The 20,211-nt window shown below is 42.5% G+C and overlaps 1 protein-coding gene across 1 annotated transcript; it reads right to left on the reverse strand.

The window, feature by feature from the left end:
- Positions 1–16,210: 16,210 nt before the first annotated feature.
- LOC123160344 (uncharacterized) lies at positions 16,211–19,142 on the reverse strand. The gene is made up of 5 exons (XM_044578152.1): positions 18,725–19,142; positions 17,038–18,335; positions 16,872–16,964; positions 16,742–16,792; positions 16,211–16,663 (listed from the first exon to the last, which is right to left on the reverse strand). Exons 1-5 carry the CDS (start codon positions 19,134–19,136, stop codon positions 16,445–16,447), a joined length of 2,073 nt encoding a protein of 690 aa, XP_044434087.1. The 5' UTR covers positions 19,137–19,142; the 3' UTR covers positions 16,211–16,444.
- Positions 19,143–20,211: the final 1,069 nt, after the last annotated feature.

The raw sequence follows: 20,211 nt of genomic DNA on the forward strand, positions 1-20,211 counted from the left end.
TATGAAGATGAAGCTGGAGCAGATATTATGGAGTCTTCCACCGATCAAATTTTCCAGATGACCACCATGTTACTAGTATTCTTCCAAGTAATTAGTATCGATTGTTTTGTAATAGTAGTTTAGATCGTTTGCGTGAACCTTGTTTGATATTGAGTGGTTTGAATTGAATGTAATTGCCTCATATGCACATGGGTAGTGATATCTCTCAAAGACCTTATTCTATTATGTTTTCTCACCCCCTCTAAACCCATTAGATGCCTCCAAGACATGACACCGGATTCACTTTCCCGTCGGAGCTCACCTAGTTGATCCAGCAACACAATGCCTTGATGCAGATGTTAGTCCAGAACCAGAACCAAGGCAACAACAACAACAACAACAACAACCCACCGCCACCACCCCCTATTGACAACCTAGCCCGTTTTCTGAGGTTGATTCGTCGTGTTCTCTAGCAGCACCGAGCCGATTGTTCCAGATGATTGGCTCCGCAAGATTGGAAGGGAGCTGACCACTGCTGGATGCACGGATGTGGAGAGAGTGCGCTTTGCCTCACATCAGCTTGATGGAACCGCAGCCTCTTGGTGGGAGAATTTCACCACCACTTACCCCATTGCTACAGTTACATGGGATCAATTTCAGCAGGCCTTCCGCACCGCACATGTTTCAGCTGGAGCCATGAGTTTGAAGAAACGTGAGTTCCGCAACTTACGCCAAGGGAGTCATACAGTGGGACAGTATGTGGATGAGTTCATCAAGTTAGCACGCTATGCCCCAGATGATGTGGCCATAGATGCTACAAAGCAGGAGAAGTTTCTTGAGGGACTCAATGATGAGCTGAGTATGCAGTTGATGGTAGCAACCTTCAACAACTACCAGGAGTTGGTAGACAAGGCCCTCCTGATTAAAGGCAAGCAGCAGCAAATTGACAATTGCAAGAGGAAGTATGGACAGGGGAGGTACAATTCTCAAGCTCAGCGGAAGCCTCGTTATTCCCTGTACTCGGAGGACATACTAATAACCATGGAGGACATTCTCACAACGGAGGAAGTTCACACAACCACAGTGGCCCTAAGAATGGTAATGGGAATGGAGGAAGCAACAGTCAGAACCATTCCAACCCTGTGACACTCGCCAAGAAGGATCTGAGTCACATTACTTGTTTCAAGTGTGGGAAGACCGGACATTACGCCATTGAATGTTCTGAAGCAAAGAATGGAAATGGCAATGGAAGTTCTGGAAAGAAGCCCAACCCTTTCACCAGAGGACAGGTGAACCACGTCAGTGTGGAGTAGATTGAGGAGCAGCCCAACGTAGTTGTCGGTAAGTGTTTGATTAATGCATTTACAACCCTTGTTCTTTTTGATCTAGCGCATCTCATTCATTCATATCAAGGGGGTTTGTGGACAAGTTTAAGTTGCCAACTGTAGCTCTTAAGTCACCTATGTTAGTGAGTTCCCAGGAGCAGAGTATATGGCTAGTCGGGGATGTTATCAGTTGCCAATAACCATAGGTAGACATCTTTTCCCCACCGACCTTATTGTCCTAGAGTCACAAAGATTGGACGTGATCCTAGGCATGGATTGGCTATCAAAGTTTGAGGGAAACATCGCTTGCACTAGTAAATCAATTCTTCTCACCACCCCAGAGGGAAAAAGGATCAAGTATGCGTCTAGGCATGCACCGAGGGGGACTCGGGTAAATTACCTATCTGGAGTTGTTCGGGAGGAAGTATGATACGTCTCCAACGTATCTAATTTTCCAAACACTTTTGCCCTTGTTTTGGACTCTAACTTGCATGATTTGAATGAAACTAACCCGGACTGACGATGTTTTCAGCAGAACTGCCATGATGTTGTTTTATGTGTAGAAAACAAAAGTTCTCGGAATGTCCTGAAAATCCTCGGAGGCACTTTTTGCAAAATATAAAAAATACTGGAGAAAGAATCAAGACCAGGGGCCCACACCCTATCTACGAGGGTGGGGGGCGCGCCCACCCCCCCTGGGCGTGCCCCCTGTCTTGTGGGCCCCCTGAGGCTCCGCCGACCTCAACTCCAACTCCATATATTCCGTCTCGCAGAGAAAAAAATTAGAGAGAAAGTTTCATCGCATTTTACGATACGGAGCCGCCGCCAAGCAGTAATCTCTCTCCGGAGGGCTGATCTGGAGTCCGTTCGGGGCTCCGGAGAGGGGGACTCGTCGCCGTCGTCGTCATCAACCATACTCCATCACCAATTTCATGATGCTCACCGCCGTGCGTGAGTAATTCCATCGTAGGCTTGCTGGAAGGTGATGGGTTGGATGAGATTTACCATGTAATCAAGTTAGTTTTGTTAGGGTTTGATCCCTAGTATCCACTATGTTCTGAGATTGATGTTGCTATGACTTTGCTATGCTTAATGCTTGTCACTAGGGCCCGAGTGTCATGATTTCAGATCTGAACCTATTATGTTTTCATGAATATATGTGTGTTCTTGATCCTATATTGCAAGTCTATAGTCACCTATTATGTGTTATGATCCGACAACCCCGAAGTGACAATAATCAGGATACTTCTCGGTGATGACCGTAGTTTGAGGAGTTCATGTATTCACTATGTGCTAATGCTTTGTTCCGGTTCTCTATTAAAAGGAGGCCTTAATATCCCTTAGTTTCCGCTAGGACCTCGCTGCCACGGGAGGGTAGGACAAAATATGTCATGCAAGTTCTTTTCCATAAGCACGTATGACTATATACGGAATACATGCCTACATTACATTGATGAATTGGAGCTAGTTCTGTGTCACCCTATGTTATAGCTATTACATGAGGAATCGCATCTGACATAATTATCCATCACTGATCCATTGCCTACGAGCTTTTCACATCTTGTGCTTCGCTTATTTACTTTTCTGTTGTTACTGTTACAATTACTGCAAAACCCAAAAACATTACTTTTGCCACTATTATCTTTATTATCATATTACTTTGCTACTAAATACTTTGCTGCAGATACTAAGTTATCCAGGTGTGGTTGAATTGACAACTCAACTGCTAATACTCAAGAATATTCTTTGGCTCCCCTTGTGTCGAATCAAGAAATTTGGGTTGAATACTTTACCCTCGAAAGTTGTCGCGATCCCCTACACTTGTGGGTTATCAAAGTACCGGTGGTGAAGGATTATCCCGATGTATTTCCGGAGGAGTTACCAGGCATGCCACCAGATCGAGATATTGAGTTTTTAATCGAGTTGTTGCCAGGCACCGGACCGATATCCAAGAGACCGTATCGGATGCCCGCAAATGATCTGGAGGAAATTAAGAAGCAGATTAAGGAGTTACTGGAGAAAGGTTATATTCGACCAAGCTCATCACCTTGGGGAGCCCCAGTGCTTCTAGTTGAGAAGAAGGATGGATCTTTAAGGATGGTTGTTGATTATCATGCGCTGAATGAGGTGACGATCAAGAACAAATACCCTCTTCTGATGATCAATGATTTGTTTGACAAGCTGCAAGGAGCTAAGGTTTTCTCCTAGATTGATCTTCGATCAGGTTATCACCAACTAAAGATCCGAGAGCGGGATATACCTAAGACAGCTTTTACCACGAGGTATGGGCTATATGAGTATACAGTTATGTCATTTGGTTTGACTAATGACCCTACCTATTTTATGAGTATGATGAACAAGGTGTTCATGGAGTTTTTCGACAAGTTCGTCGTGGTGTTCATTGAAGATATATTGGTCTACTCGAAGAATGAAGAAGAACATAAGGAACATTTGTGATTGGTTCTTGAGAAGCTCAGGGAACATCAGTTGTATGCCAAGTTCAGCAAATGTGAGTTTTGGCTGAAGGAAGTTGGATTTCTTGGACATGTTATCTCAGGAGAAGGAATAGCAGTAGACCCTACCAAGGTTGCATCTGTCACTGAGTGGTTGGCACCCACCTCAGGTGCAGAGATCCAAAGTTTATTTGGACTCACAGGTTATTATCGGAGATTTATTGAGAATTTTTCCAAGATTGCGAAGCCCATGACGGAGTTATTGAAGAAAGACACCAAGTTTAAATGGACTGAGGATTGTGAGGCCAGTTTTCAGGAGTTGAAGAAAGTTTTGGTTACAGCCCCAGTGCTGATTCTCTCGGATATATGCAAGAATTTCCAAGTTTATTGGGATGCTTCACGTCAAGGACTTGGAGGCGTTCTTATGCAAGATGAAAGAGTGGTTTCATATGCCTCACGACAGCTTCGACCTCATGAGTTGAATTATGCCACGCATGATTTGGAGTTAGCAGCCGTAGTGCATGCGCTCAAGACATGGAGACATTTTCTTATCGATAACCGTTGTGATGTTTACACAGATCATATGAGTTTGAAGTACATCTTCATGCAGAAGGAGTTGAACCTCGGGCAAAGGAGATGGTTGGAGCTCATAAAGGATTTTGATATGAGATTGCATTATCATCCAGGAAAGGCCAATGTTCTAGCAGATGCGTTGAGCCGCAAGAATTATGCTAACACGCTCATAACCGGATGATTACCTCAAGAGTTAGCTGATGATCTCCGAGTACTTTGCTTGGAGATAGTTCCAAGAGGCTATGTTTCAGCATTGGAAATTCAGTCCACTTTGCTGGGAAAGATTCGAGAAGCCCAGAAGATGGACAAGGAGATTGCAGAGAATAAAGGAAAGGATGAGTAAAGGAAAGGCTAAAGGTTTTCATGAGGATGAGCACGAAACTTTATGGTTTGAGGATCGTATCTATGTGCCTAATGATCCTGAGATCAGGAAGTTAATTCTTCAGGAGGCCCATGATTCACCTTACTCGATTCACCCAGGCAACACCAAGATGTATCTGGATTTGAAGGAGAGTTTCTGGTGGACAGGAATGAAGAAGGATATTGCCGAGTATGTAGCAGTATGCGACGTATGTCAGAGAGTTAAGGCAGAGCATCAGAAACCAGCAGGGTTACTTCAGCCTTGGCCGATACCCGAATGGAAGTGGGATAAACTTGGCATGGATTTTATCACCGGATTACCCAGGACTCGTTCAGGCTATGACTCTATATGGGTTGTAGTTGATCGCTTGATGAAGGTAGCCCATTTCATCCCTGTGAAGACAACTTATACGAGTGCTAAGTTGGCAAAGACATACATGACCAGGATCATATGTCTGCATGGTGTTCCGAGGACCATTGTATGAGATAGAGGAACACGGTTTACTTCAAAGTTTTGGAATCAGTTGCATAAAACTTGGGTACCATGCTAGAGTTCAGTACAGCCTTTCATCCGCAGACAGATGGACAGACCGAGGGAGTCAATCAAATTTTGGAGGACATGTTGAGAGCTTGTGCACTAGATTATGGATCTAGTTGGGATGATAATTTACCCTATGCAGAGTTCTCATATAACAACAGTTATCAAACCAGTTTGAAGATGGCCCCTTTCGAAGCCTTGTACAGAAGGAGGTGCAAGACACCATTATCATGGGATTAAGTTGGAGATCGATAGTTGTTCAAACCAGACTTAATCATAGATTCTGAGGAGAAGGTTAAGTTGATTCGGGATAGACTCAAGATAGCCCAGTCCAGGCAGAAGAGCTATGTCGATACTAAACGCAAGGAGGTAGCCTATGAAGTCGGATACAGAGCATATCTTCGTGCGTCCCCACTTCAAGGAGTTAAGCATTTTGGAGTCATAGGGAAGATAGAACCACGATTTGTGGGACCATACAGAGTTTTGGAACGTATGGGAGAAGTTGCTTACAAATTGGAATTACCCGAAGGTTTGTCGGGAGTTCATGATGTGTTTCACGTTTCCCGGTCGAAGAAGTGCCATGCAAAGATGGCTGACATTCCTTTGAGAGATACAGTGCCACTGGAAGCGATTTGGCTGGATAGTGATTTGACATATGAGGAGAAACCCGTTAAGATTCTCGAGTTTTCCAACCGAGTTACTCACAGCAAAGTCACCAAGTTTTGCAAAGTTTAGTGGAGCCACCATACCGAGGAGGAAGCCACCTGGGAGCGAGAAGAAGACCACAGACCACCCACACCTTTTTGCTGACCAACCTGAATCTCGAGGGCGAGATTCATCTTAAGGGGGGTAGGTTTGTAACATCCCAATTTTCAATTTGGATGTTATTCATAGATCATTCATATGCATCCATGATTTATTGCATTTTGTTGTTGAGTTTTGCTTGCATTTTGATCCAAAAGGCCTTAAGCAACTCAAGGACCAATTTGAGAGAGTTGGAGGTTTCACAAAAATCCAATTTTGATTTATCAAAATTAGGTAATTGGATCAAATTGTTTTTCAAAATTCTTTTTCTAAATATTTTAAAATAATGAGAGAAGATAATATGGCTTCTTCAAATCAGTAGAAAAATATTGTGAATTGAATTTTGAATTTTTGAGAGTTTATTTGATTTTATTCGCTAGTTTATTTATTTATTAGCAGAGTAATTAGTACTGTAATGTTCGCTTTTAGTTTAGGCATTTAGGTCCAGAAAAATGTTCACGAGGTCACTAATAAGGACATATAGCTACGTTAATTTTTCTGGAATTTTTAGGATTATATTATATTTATTTCGAGTATCTCTGGAAAAATTGTTTAAAAAAAGTTCCGAACTGGGCCGGCCCAGCTCAGCGCCAGGCCTCGGCCCAGCTCCACCCTCGCGCCCGGCCGGCTCGGGAGGAGTCTCGAGCGCCGCCGCGGAGAACACTGGCTTGGACTCCAATGTCGTCGCCGCCCCTTCTCCAAGTCGGCCTCGCCCCACCCCCTCTTTATAAGCCGCCGCCCGACCCCCCCCCCTCCGCTCCACACCATCGCCGTCGCCTCGAGCCGCCACCACCGCAGCCGCCGCCTCCCGCACTTTGCGCCTCCACCGCTGAAGCCGCTATCGCCGCCGCCTGTTGCCACCGCTGCCGAAGTCGCCGGGAGCCGCCGCCGCTTCCGCCTCGCCAGGAGCTGCCGCCGACACCGCCTCGCCCGCAAGGTGCCACCGCCGTCATTGAGCTCGCCGCCGCCACCGTTAACCGGTATAAACCGACCGAACCGCCCGGTTTTTCACGGTTTTTATTCTTGTTAGATCGGTTTATTTTTATTAGTTCGTTTACTTAGCGAATGTTCACTCGTTTAGATCTGTCAACGAACGTTTTCATTCGGTAGTCTCTATTAGCGGACGTTCGTCCGATAGATTTTTCTTTTTCTATTTATTTTCAGCCAGGGACCTATCAGCAATTATTTTCTTTGCAGATTAGCCCCTGATCTTTAAACCCTTGTAAATTTTAGCTCGTTTGTCCAAATTAGACAAAACCAACGCCTAAATCTTCAGAGCGATCTCATCTATCCAGTAAACAAACTTGAACATGATTTTGACAATTTAAAATTTTGAGTTTAGTTCAGATTAGTGTTTGATCTTGTTTTGTTTGTACCTTGAGTTTCGTAGCTCCGTTTGAGTTGATTCTTTTTGCAAATCATAGCTAATCACATGTACCTACTGTTAAGATCTAATCCACATAAATATAATGCTGTTAAATTTTGTTTTTTGTTTAGATTAATTATTTTCTTGTTTCGAGATTTATTCTCGATTTCTCTTTGCATCGTTTACTTGATTGCTTATGTATGCTATTGTTTGTCTATGGTAGATTTTCCGGAGTGCGAAGCTTGTTACTACAAATCTCTAGAGTTTTCCGATCGTCAGCAAGGCAATTTACACTTTGATCATACTTTTCTATACCCAGTTTTTACTATGCATTAGTTTTACCCCTCAAATAATTTCATGAGTAGGATTGGGAACATGTGGTTTGGTTGTAGTACTTGAGGTAAGAACCTATTACCTTTGATCACCCCGGGAATATACGTTATGCTTATATATTGCTTAGCGATGCTCGTAGACGGGGATTGGATCATGATGTACATGGAAGTTGTGAGAGATACTAATTTTGGACAACATTAAGGTGGCAACTTTAATACACATCTGGGTGGATTGGTTGGGGTACCTGGAGAAACTAGTGCTTGCCCATGGGAATCCCGGAGTACCCGTGTGATTTTCCCTCGGTTCGCCACCCAGACTCAAAGGGATCATATGATATTTCATGCCTAGAAACTTTCGTGTGCAGCCATAAGCTATTATGGGCTCTGGCATAGTTGAGTAAGTTACGTGAGCTCTTGAAGAGGTAGACTAGCAGATGTAGGGAAAGTAGGTGTACCGGTCTAGACAGAGTAGAGAGCTCGATCTTTCGATCATGATTGCAGTCAAGTCTTGTGGGGAAAAGTGCGCAACCTCTGCAGAGTGTATAAACTAATCATGGTGAGCCGTGTCCCCGGTTATGGACATTTTGAGTATCTAGAAGTGGATATTATTGTTGATCTCATCACTCTTTAATTAACGAGTTGGGTTTAATGATGATACTTGGTTAATGTTGGGATTTGAGTTGGAGGAACCTTCTCAAATATTGGTATAAACTTTGTAGTAAATAAAATTTATTCATATGTTGTAGGAAAAAATTAACTTTAAGAAAAACGTTAAACTTAGAGCCTCCACCAGCCAAATATGCATGTAGATATAGTTTCTTGCATTCATTTGCTATACAGTGTAACTCTGCCAGCATATTCCATGTGCTGACCTACACGGCTGCAACGTCTCATGTTGCAGACTTTACCGACGAAGAATAAGGTGCGATAGGTCATTGTCATGCACTTAGCTATGCCGTTGGAGTTGATGGACTCATTTATCTTCGAAGATTCCGCGGTTATTTTGCTCAGATGGCCTTCAGCCATATTATTTGTGTAATAAATACTCTTTACGAGGACCTCGATGTAATAAGTGTGTGATTGAACTCTGTTATAATTCCTCGAGTATTGTGTGTGTCAGCATACCGATCCAGGGATGACACTTAAGCACAAAGACTTCGGTCCATTGGGATCATGGTCACTACAAAAAGTGTGTATACTTAGACAGTCTTTCTCACATTTGATCAATAAAAGGCAAGGGGTAATGATCTTTTCTAGTAGCTCGGTTTAATTTTCTAAAATCGATTATCATCCTATAATGAGTTACAATTCTTTCAGGAATAAGCTCATTTTTATCATTAGGAACAACGGTAATGCCTGCTTTCTTAGGGACACAATGAACAAGACTTACTCATCTACTATCAGCTATGGGATAGATTATACCTGCTTCCAAAAGTTTTAGTATTTCAGTTCTTACCACCTCCTTCATCTTAGGATTTAATTGTCATTGATCGTCGACAACTTGTTTAGCATTAGGCTCCATATTAATCTTGCGTTGACATAGAGTGGGACTAATGCCCTTAAGATCATCAAGAGTATATCCAATAGCGTCTCAGTGCTTTCTCGGAGTTTTAAGTAACCTCTTTTCTTCATGCTCTGTAAGGTTAGCACTAATAATAACATGATATATCTTCTTTTCATCAAGATAAGCATACTTCAAAGTATCACACAATTGTTTCAACTCAAACACAGTATCACCTTTAGGTGGAGGAGAACCTCCAAGGGTTTCAGCCGGCAAATTGTGTTTCAGGATAGGTGGTTGATCAAAGAATGCCTTATCTATTTCATTTATTTCATTCATGTGCATATCATTGTCATGGTCTAGCAAATATCGTTCTAGCGGATCAATAGGAGGTACGGCAATATAAGCAAGACCAATAATTTCATCTTTACTAGGCAATTCTTTGTCATGAGTTTGTCTATGAAACTTAGAGAAATTAAACTCATGAGATACATCACCAAAGTTAACACCGACATTTTATTTATTGCAGTCTACCTTAGCATTAATAGTGTTAAAGAAAGATCTACCAAATATAATGGGACAAAAATCATCTTGTGGGGTACCAAGGACTAGAAAATCAGTAGGGTATTTTTCCACACAAGACTTCAACATCTCTAACAATCCCAAGTGGTGAGATAGTATCTTTATTAGCAAATTTAATAGTAACATCAATGTCCTCTATATTAACAGGTGCATTATCATTCATAACTACTTGATATAAGGTAAATGGAATAGCACTCGCACTAGCACTCAAATCACATAAGCCATGATAACAATGGTCTCCTATTTTAACTAAGACAACAGGCATGGAAACAACAAGCTTATTCTTATATTTAGTATTGGGGTTAGCAATTCTAGCAACTTCACCATAGAAATAAATAACATGCCCATCAATATTATCGACCAAGAGATCTTTCACCATAGCAACATTAGGTTCAACTTTAATTTGTTTAGAGGGTCTAGGTGTTCTAACATAACTTTTATTAACCACAGTTGAAACTTTAGCATGTTCTTTTATCCTAACAGGAAAAATGTGGTTTCTCAATATAAGCAGTGGGCACAACTGGGTCAACATTGTAAATAATAGTTTTATCTTTTACTCTATCCGGTTCCTTAATCTTGTCCTTAATAGGGGGGTGATATTTAAACCACTTCTCCTTAGGGAGATCAACATGAGTAGCAAAAGATTCACAAAAGGAAGTTACTATCTTAGAGTCAAATCCATATTTAGTGTTAAACTTATGAAAAGTATCAGTATCCATAAAAGACTTAACACAATCAAACTCAAGTTTTATACCTGACTCTTTACCTTTGTCGAGTCCCCAATTTTCAGAGTTGCGTTTAATCTTTTCTAGAAGATCCCTCATACGTCGCCAACGTATATATAATTTACAAAGTATTCATGTTGTTATATTATCTTTCTTGGATGTTTTACAATCATTTTATATCAACTTTATATCCTTTTTTGGGACTAACCTATTGACATAGTGCCCAGTGCCAGTTGCTGTTTTTTGCTTGTTTTTTACATCACAGAAAATCAATACCAAACGGAGTCCAAACGCAGCGAAACTTTTTGGAGATTTTTTTGGACCAGAAGACATCCAGTGGGCCAAAGAAGTACTAGAGGGGTGCCCCGAGGGGGGCACAACCCACCTGGGCGCGCCTGGGGGCCCAGGCGCGCCTTGGTGGGTTGTGCCACCTCGGTGGCCTCCTGCACCGGCTCTTCGCCCTATAAATTCCCAAGTATTCCAAAAACCCCGAAGATAACCCTAGATCAGAAGTTACGCCATCGCAAGCCTTTGTAGCCACGAAAAACTAATCTAGACCCCGTTCTGGCACTCCTCCGGATGGGGAAATCTTCATCGGTGGCCATCTTCATCATCCCGGCGGCCACCATGATGAGGAGGGAGTAGTCCACCCTTGGAGCTGAGGGTTTGTACTAGTAGCTATGTGTTTAATCTCTCTCTCTCTCTCTCTCGTGTTCTTGAGATGGCACGATCTTGATGTATCGTGGGCTTTGTTAATGTAGTTGGATCATATGGTGTTTTCCCCTCTCTATCTTGTTGTGATGAATTGAGTTTTTTTTCCTTTGAGATTTCATTGTTATCGGATTGAATACTTTTATGGATCTGAGAGCACTTGATATATGTCTTGCATATGAATACCCGTGGTGACAATGGGTTATTATATTGATTCACTTGAGATATGTTTTGACACTCAACTCACGGATTCCCGAGGTGACATTGGGGTAATCTATGCATAGGGGTTGATGCACGTTCTCGTCTTTTGTTTCTCCGGTAGAAATCTTGGGGCACTCTTTGAGGTTCTTTGTGTTGGATTGAGTATTATGAATCTGAATTTGCTTTGGTGTTATTCAAGTACGAACTCTTGATAGATCGATCGGAAAGGATAACTTGGTGTTATTTTAGTATGAACTCTTGATAGATCGGTCGGAAAGAATAACTTGGTGTTATTTTAGTACGAACTCTTGGATAGATCGATCGGAAGGAATAGCTACAAAAAAGTTATTCTTATGTTCTCTGCTAGATAAAAACTTTGGAGTGATTCTTCATCGCACTTTGAGGGATGGTTATATGATCCAATTAGATTAGCATTGTTGAGAGATTGCACTAGCAAAAGTACGGACCCTAAGCCTCATTTTCAAGCATTGCAATACCATTTGTGCTCTGTTTTATCAATTGCTACCTTGATGTTTTTTATTGTTCCTATTACAAGAATCAATACTATCCATATTACACTTGTATCACCATCTCTTCACCGAACTAGTGCACCTATACAAATTAACACTATATTTGGTGTGTTGGGGACACAAGAGACTCACTGTTATTTGGTTGCAGTGTCATTTGAGAGAGACCATCTTCATCCTATGCCTCCCACGAATTGATAAATCTTAGGTCATCCACTTGAGGGAAAATTGCTACTGTCCTACAAAACTCTGCGCTTGGAGGCCCAACATGAGTACAAGAATAAAGTTGCATAGTAGACATCAATCCCATCTAAATTCAATAGTTTTCTTCATAAAGGAACCAATGGAAGAAGAATCGAGCATGGTTCAATCGTTATGGGAAAGCCGAGCATAAAAATTCTGTAAGATAATTTCCCTTGAGAGCTCATGATTGGGGCATGTGTACATCATGTACTTAAACCTCCCCCAAGCTTGAGCGATACTTTCTCCTTCACAAGGCCAAAATTATATATATAATTCCAATCACGATGAACTAGATGCATATATAGGATAAAACTTTTGATGAAATTCCAATCTCAATCGATTTGAATCCCATGTTCCAATATCATCACATAGTCTATACCATGTCAATGCCTTTTCCCCAAAATATAAAGGTAAAACCTTCTTCTTAACTTCATCTCCGGATATACCTGCAAGCTTAAATAATCCACAAACTTCATCGGCATAGATTAGGTGCATATCGGGATATATTGTTCCATCTCCTGCATGAGGATTAGCTAGCAGTTTCTATATCATACCCAAAGGGATCTCATAATAAATATTTTCAATAGGTGCATTAGGTTGAGGAGAAACTCTTTGTGCTTCCGGTTGAGGTGAAGAGACCCCGAACAAACCACTCAAAGGATTGTTTTCCATAGTAGCAAGTGACAGTAAATTTCAGCACGTAATATAAATGTTTCCTTACCAAATTCCACTCACCAAAAGCGCTTCACTCCCCAGCAACGGCGCCAGAAAAGAGCCTTGAATACCCACAAGTACAGGGGATCAATCATAGACCTTTCGATAAGTAAGTGTGTCGAAGCCAACGAGGAGCGGAAGGAAATCACAAGCGGTTTTCAGCAAGGTAATGTCTGCAGGCATTGAAATTGTCGGTAACAGATAGTTTGATAACAAGATAATTTGTAACAAGCAACAAGTAGCAATAGTATAAATAGGTGTAGCAAGTTAGCCCAATCCTTTTGTAGCAAAGCACGGGTCGAAACTTTCTCTTATAGAAAGTAAAATGTTCTTGTGGACACACGGGAATTTCATCTAGTCACTTCCATCATGTTAGTTTGATTCGCGTTCGCTAGTTTGATAATTTGATATGTGGGTGGACCGGTGCTTGGGTGATGTTCTTACTTGAATAAGCCTCTCACTTATGATTACCCCCTCCCGCAATCATCCACAACTATGAAAGAATAATTAAGATAAATCTAACCATAGCATGAAACGTATGGATCCAAATCAGCCCCTTACGGAATAACGCATAAACCAGAGTTTAAGCTTATGTCACTCTAGCAACCCATCATCTAATAACTACTCCACAATGCATTCCCTTAGGACCAAGGATGGTGAAGTGTCATGTACTCGACGTTCACATAACACCATTAGGGGGATCACAACATACACATCATCAAAATATCGAACAAATACCAAATTCACATGATTACGTATGATAAGACTTCTTCCATGTCCTCAAGAACAAAAGCAACTATATCACAAATCATATTTATATTCAAGATCAAAGGGGTATTGAGTAGCATCATGGATCTGAACATATAATCTTCCACCAAATAAACCAACTAGCATTAACTACAAGGTGTAATCAACACTACTAGCAACCCACAGGTATCAACACTACTAGGGTTTGAGATGAGATGGTGCTGGTGAAGATGTTGATGAAGATTGGTCCTCCCATGATGAGAGGATCGTTGGTGATGACGACGGCTCCGATTTCCCCCTCCCGGGGGGAAGTTTCCCCGACAGAATCGCTCGCCGGAGAGCAAAAGTGCTCCTGCCCAGGTTCTGCCTTAAGACGGCGGCGCTTCGTCCCGAAAGCTCTCCCTTTTTTCTAGGTCAAATGGGGTTATATACCAGAAGATGGGCCCTGGAGACCTGCTAGGATCACCACAAGCTCGGGGGCGTGCCTAGGGGGTAGGGCGCGCCTCCCAGGCTTGTGGCTTCCTGGTGGTCCCCCTCTGGTATTTCTTTCGCCAATAATTTTAATATATTCCAAAATAATTCTCCGTCAATTTTCAGCTCATTTGGAGATGTTTAGAAAAGTTGCCTCCGATATAGCCCTTTCAGGTACAGAATTCCAGCTGCCCGCAATCTCCCTCTTCATATAATTCTTGTAAAATAAGATAGAAAAGGCATAAGAATTGTATTATAAAGTGAAATAACAGTCCGTAATGCAATAAATATCAACATGAAAACATGATGCAAAATGGACGTATCAAGTTGCTGATGAACCCATGTCAATGCATATTACAATGGATAACTGCAGCAAAAAATTACACTTTCGTACCACATGTGAGTGCACGAATCTTCATGTGAGGACCACTGGCTACAAATCTACCGGTATGTACCAGAACCGCTAAAAATTGCACTTTCCTTTTTGATAAAGACACAACCTTGGACGTGCCATCGATTTGGCCCGATCTTTTACAATGAAATAACCTCCAAGATCCACCAATAAAAAATACTCCCAATTACATGAGCGGTAGGTGTAACCCGAAGCTAGGGTAACAACAACCAACAAACAATCTCTCAACACACGAGGAACCTCTTGCCGTAGTAGACGTAACTAGCATGCAAACCCGTCGATGACGATGAACCTCAAGCCAAGTCCAGGAAAAAAACTAAATAAAATCTTTGAGATCACAAACATGGAGCGTTTCATTGCCTCCAGGAAATGACAATTGGGTAACCTAAAAGACCATGAAACATGGCATGCAGGTGAAAATTTCACCTTACAAAGGGGAAGACGAAGAGACAATTTTATGTTGCATCATGGTGGACAATGGCAATATGGCAGCAACGACGCAGTTTGCCTCTGTGACATCATTTTTTTCGAGAAAACTTACAATCTATTCATCAATTATCAAGATAGTACAAAGAACACCGGAAGTAAGAATTAAATCCAGATGCGTAGACCACCTAGCGACGACTACAAACACTGGAGCGAGCCGAAGGCGCACTGCCGTTATTCCCCCTCCCTCATTGGAGCCGGACAAACATTGTTGTAGTAGATAGTCGGAAAGTCATCATGCTAAGACCCCATAGGATCAGCGCACCAGAACAGCAACCGCCGCCGAAGAAGAGAAACCTAGATCGGAAAGATCGAACCTGTAGACATATAGACGAACGAAGACCAGATCCAAGTGGATCCACCAAAGACAAACGCCGACCGGATCCCACGAGATGATTACAACCAGGATTTGTTGCACTCATGTACCACCTCCTCCTTCACTCTACTCAAACGCTCCTTCCCCTAAGGCCTTGTACAATGGAGGTGCTTAGGGAAGGTGCTATGAAAAATAAACCAGGCTTTTTTTAAGCACCGATGCTTATTTATACATGATAGACACTTAACTAAGCGTCTCTCCTGTAGAAATAGGCACCGATGCTTTAAAAAAACGGTTTATTTTTCTAAGCATCTCTCTAAGCACCTTCCATTGTACAAGGCCTAAGAGCAAGTACAATAAGCTTATATAAGCAGGCTATAAATATTAAAATATTTTTTGCTGGCATGGAGAGGGGAGAAGAGGAGAGAGACGATGAGCCAACTACGGAATAAGAGTCAGCTGCAGCACGTGCTCCTAGGCACTACGTGAAAGCGGGAGGTGGGTCATATGTTGTTAAAGTAGCATATCATTATATCTAACTATTGTACTTCCTCCGTTCCTAAATATAAGTCTTTTTAGACATTCAAATGAACTATAACATACGGATGTATGTAGACATATTTTAGAGTGTAGATTCACTCATTTTGCTCTGTATGTAGTCACTTGTTGAAATCTCTAAAAAGACTTATATTTAGAAACAAAGGAAGTACTTGCCGGCTATAGACGACACGGCAACATCATATAGCCATCTTACGCTACATATATCCTGAAGCACATGAAAAGGAAGGGCATTTCCAACCTGCGTGTACGATGCACAACTAGAACTTGAAACAAACAGTTGGAATAGAAAGCTCCCAATCATATGCACATATGGCGTATCCATGGCAAATTGCAAAATGTGCACACACGCATATCCTTAAAAAATTGCAAATGTATAATAATTTTGTAATCAGTTCTAGTACTTAGGGGAGAAACCAGAATAGAAACATAAATGTGTCTACATTCTAGTGCCCTGGTGCCTATCAGCTACTACACTAAAAATACAGCATCCAACATCTTCAAATTACATAAATCCTGTCTAACTCCGTTCCGCCGTATTGTTGAGCCCTCCAGTTCCATCAAAGTGTAATTCTGCAGAGCTGGACACTATAGCCGATCCTTGTTGAACTTGAAAAGGCATAAGTGTGTATTCTCCAAGAATTTGAGGCATAACCATTGTCGATGAACCTCCAGATGGTATTGTAGCTGTCACAGATGGATTTATGTTGCTAGTGGTAATAGCCAAGTCAAATGTTCTCTGCTCCAAATAAAGTCATAAAAATGACATGGATGCTTAGGTGTTTGCTACAAATAAAAAGATGAGAAACAAATATACCTGAGATGTGATGCTACTAGCTGGGCCATCCAAACAAAGAGGTTGCTGACTCTGTTTCAGATTGCAAAACTGTTAGCTTAGAAAATACATGAAAATATATTATTGAACAACTGAGAACAAGATTAGATACCGAATGTTCCATAACATGTTGTTCTAGAATATCATCCACTGATGATTTTCTATTTTTACGGGGCCTTTTCTTGTTCAAATTTGTGGAGGAAGCCTGAAATAAATGCAAAATTAGCGAGTTTTTATAAAAAGTAGCTTACGAACAAACGTAATATATGCAACAATACCTTTTGTTCAGCTTCCTTCTTCTTTTCGCTTGCTTGACAAATAAGCTTATCAAGCATAGATTCTTTTCTCAGTGAAGGAGGACATCCAGCACACCTGACAGCTATTGGACTTGGTATATTTTTACTTGTTGTCTTTCCATTCGAATGTGCATCTTCCCGTGTAGCAACATGTTCCTTACCATTTTCAGAACTTGAGTTGCTAGAGAATCGAATTTTCAGGGTGCGAAGCTCTTCAATCAAAGCATTGCATGAATCATCTGACATGGAGCCGATCTCTGCAACTGGGTAGAAAGAATTGCACAATCTATCAAAACGTTCTGCAGCAGGAGTGTCTTCCATGCCGCCATATGTGCATCTGATAAAGTTGTGCTTTCTGTTCACATTTTTTTTCGACCGATCAAGGACGTATTGTGGAGGAACCTCCTTGATTTTCTTGTGAGTGAGCACACATAACACATGCCTACAGAGAATACCAGTGAATTCAAAGCGGCGACATGAACACTTAACTTCAAACTCTTCCTCACTGAAGTATACATGGTGCACAATATCTTTTCTCCATCCTTTATCTTCGTCAATCAGCACATCCTCGGTGATTTCATACGTTTCTATCGCCCCCTCCTTTTGCATCAACTTCCGATCACAGTACATAGTTTGTGTTAGCTCTTCTTGAAATTCTTTGAACTTCGAATTTGTATAGGCTGATTGAAATTGCTTCTCGATGTCAAAGTGTGTGACACGAGGTATGGTTGAACTCTTGTTTACTCGTATTTCAGCCGGGTCATTCAGCTCAAGCCTTCGCTTGACACGGAAGTCTAACTTTTTGTTGCATCTGAACCGCCGAGGTTTAAGTGGACTTAATGCATGATTATGATCCAAAATGACCGTCGAAAGATGAAACCTCCCATCAGGAGCACGGGTAATATTGATTTTAGCTTTACATCCTGTCCCGACTGTTCGACTTGGCTTCAACATATTTCCTGAATTGGACTGAGCCTTACCATAGCGAGAGCAGGAAAACGTAAGGTACTTCAGTTGTCCATTATCATCACGGTTTGAGCTCCTTCTCGTCACACCAAAGCCTTTTGCTTTAGCATATGTGTTGTAGTACTCTCTCACCTCAGTCTCGGTACCAAAGGACATCCCCACTTCAGGTTCTCTGAGTAATCCATCTGGGTGAGCTTCAGCACGGTCATGTGCAAGCTCCACATTGCTTTCCCTTTGTTGCTTAATGCCGTCGTCATCGCTTGAAATAGACATGTCACTTGATTCTTGAACGCCACCGATCCCATCATCCATTCCTATAAATCATGAAAAAAAAATCATTCTCATTCAAAGGCAATATAACATATTGACCTAAATGCTGGCAATCTAACCATGAACTTATGAACTTCCTGCTGGACTTAATGAGATGAACAAATCAGTAAATGGTGCTCCGGATGCACTACAACATTTACACGCAAAGGCATTGATGATCTGGTCAAGAAAAGCTAGATGAAAGATGCAAAAGTTGAGCAAGAACTTTGCCTGATCAGATAAGTAACAACCCCACTTACAGCCAACGCAAGAGCACAGCCATTACAGATTACAGAGAGCCAGACCTGACTTGGCACAAACCAAACAAACACAACCTATTGTATTGACCTGATCAAAATTAGCTAGACGGAAGATGCCAGAATTGAAAAGGAACCTCGCCTCCTGGCTCCCCGTCCTCGAGCTGGGTCAGGCACACCGGCACGCACTCCACCCCCAAGTTGTCTTCTGCTTCGACGGCGCCCCGCGGTGATACTGTGATGGGCGGCGCCCCGCGGTGATACTGTGATGGGCGGCGACCACAGCGGTTTAGGCGGTGAGACTGTTTTTCTGCCGCAGAAATCTACTTCAGCAATTAGGGCAAGCGAAAGCAGGAGGCGGCGATCTGGGGAAAACGAGCTGCATTTCTGGGTCTTTTTTTTTTTGCGAAGAGCCTTTCTGGTTTTCTTTCCCTGCGTAAATAGCGGCACTTTATCTTTTCCATTTTCCCCCCTTTTATCGTTCACCGGCGTGACCCAATCATTTGTTAAAAAATACTCCGGAGTATGTGTCCAAGGCATGAATTTCATAGGAGAAATTAACAAATTGCCAGAGAAAGAAAAACTAAATAAGAGGCGAGATGGGGGTGGAGAGGGCAGGGCCGGGCGTTGGCGCACCTCGGGAACGACACCGTGCCGCCGCCGCCGCCGCCGCCAAAGAAGCGCACGCTAGCACTGGGGCAAGGCCGGCGCCGCCGCGGCTAGACGCGCGCGTTGGTGGCGCGGAAGATGGCGTCTCGCGGCGAGGCCGGCATTCCGTCGAGCAGGTGCCGCGCGTGGCGGGTGTGGGCGCGGTCGCGGCTGGCGGTCTTCCTACGCCGCCGCGTCGGGATGACCTCAACGGTGGTTGGAGAGGTCCAGCCTGGGTGGTGGAGACGAGAAGGCACGCCGGGCTGGAGCAGGGGGGGTGGGCCGCGGCGAGGAGCGGGAGCGAGAACGGAAGGGCAGAGCCGCAGAGGCAGAGGCACGGGGAGCATTTCGTTTTGCTACCTGTAGCTAGCACACAGCACAGTAGCCGCTGTGGAATGAAAGAAACAGAGCAAAACAGGGGAAGGCCGTGGAATCATCTCTCTTTTTCTTTGAATGGTGACCGTGAAATCATCTGATGAAGAGAAATTTGCTCTTCTGTTACTAGTACTACCACTTTATATGAATGTTACGGACGTAAAACGACCATCTATTCCTTAAAATTATACTCCCTTCGTTCCAAAATAAATGACTCAACTTTGTACTAAAGTTAGTATAAAGTTAGTATAAAGTTGAGTCATCTATTTTGAAACGGGGGGTATTTGAGAAGTAGTTTTGTTTAGGTGGTTGAAGGGTAGCTAGCACATTTTTTTTCCTCAAAACTTTCCCTCGGACGCTCAGGCCCCGTTCGGCTCACGGGAAACTTGGAGGAAAAGTGTAGGAAAGTTGTTCCTCTGGAAAATTTGCCATCGCCATCGTTCAGGACAAAGGAATGTTGAACAGTGTTTTAGAGGAAAAGTTCCTGCAGCGTGCCGTTCCCTACTGATTTCACGGGATTGAAAAAAATCCACCCCAACCTCTTGTTTGGGCGGAAGCCCGAGGCAAGAAGGCAGAAGTGCAGTGTGAATATGAATAAAAT

The sequence above is a fragment of the Triticum aestivum genome, chromosome 7B (assembly GCF_018294505.1).
Source record: "Triticum aestivum cultivar Chinese Spring chromosome 7B, IWGSC CS RefSeq v2.1, whole genome shotgun sequence".
NCBI lineage: Eukaryota > Viridiplantae > Streptophyta > Magnoliopsida > Poales > Poaceae > Triticum > Triticum aestivum.

Excerpts from the sequence above, each read along its gene's own strand:
- LOC123160344 (XM_044578152.1), bottom strand. The coding sequence starts at position 19,136 with ATGAAATTCATGCCTTGGACACATACTCCGGAGTATTTTTTAACAAAT. Across the intron at positions 18,336-18,724 it reads ACGGGGAGCCAGGAGGCGAG|GAATGGATGATGGGATCGGT; the intron begins GTTCCTTTTCAA and ends CATGATTTATAG. Across the intron at positions 16,793-16,871 it reads AACATGTTATGGAACATTCG|AGTCAGCAACCTCTTTGTTT; the intron begins GTATCTAATCTT and ends AATCTGAAACAG.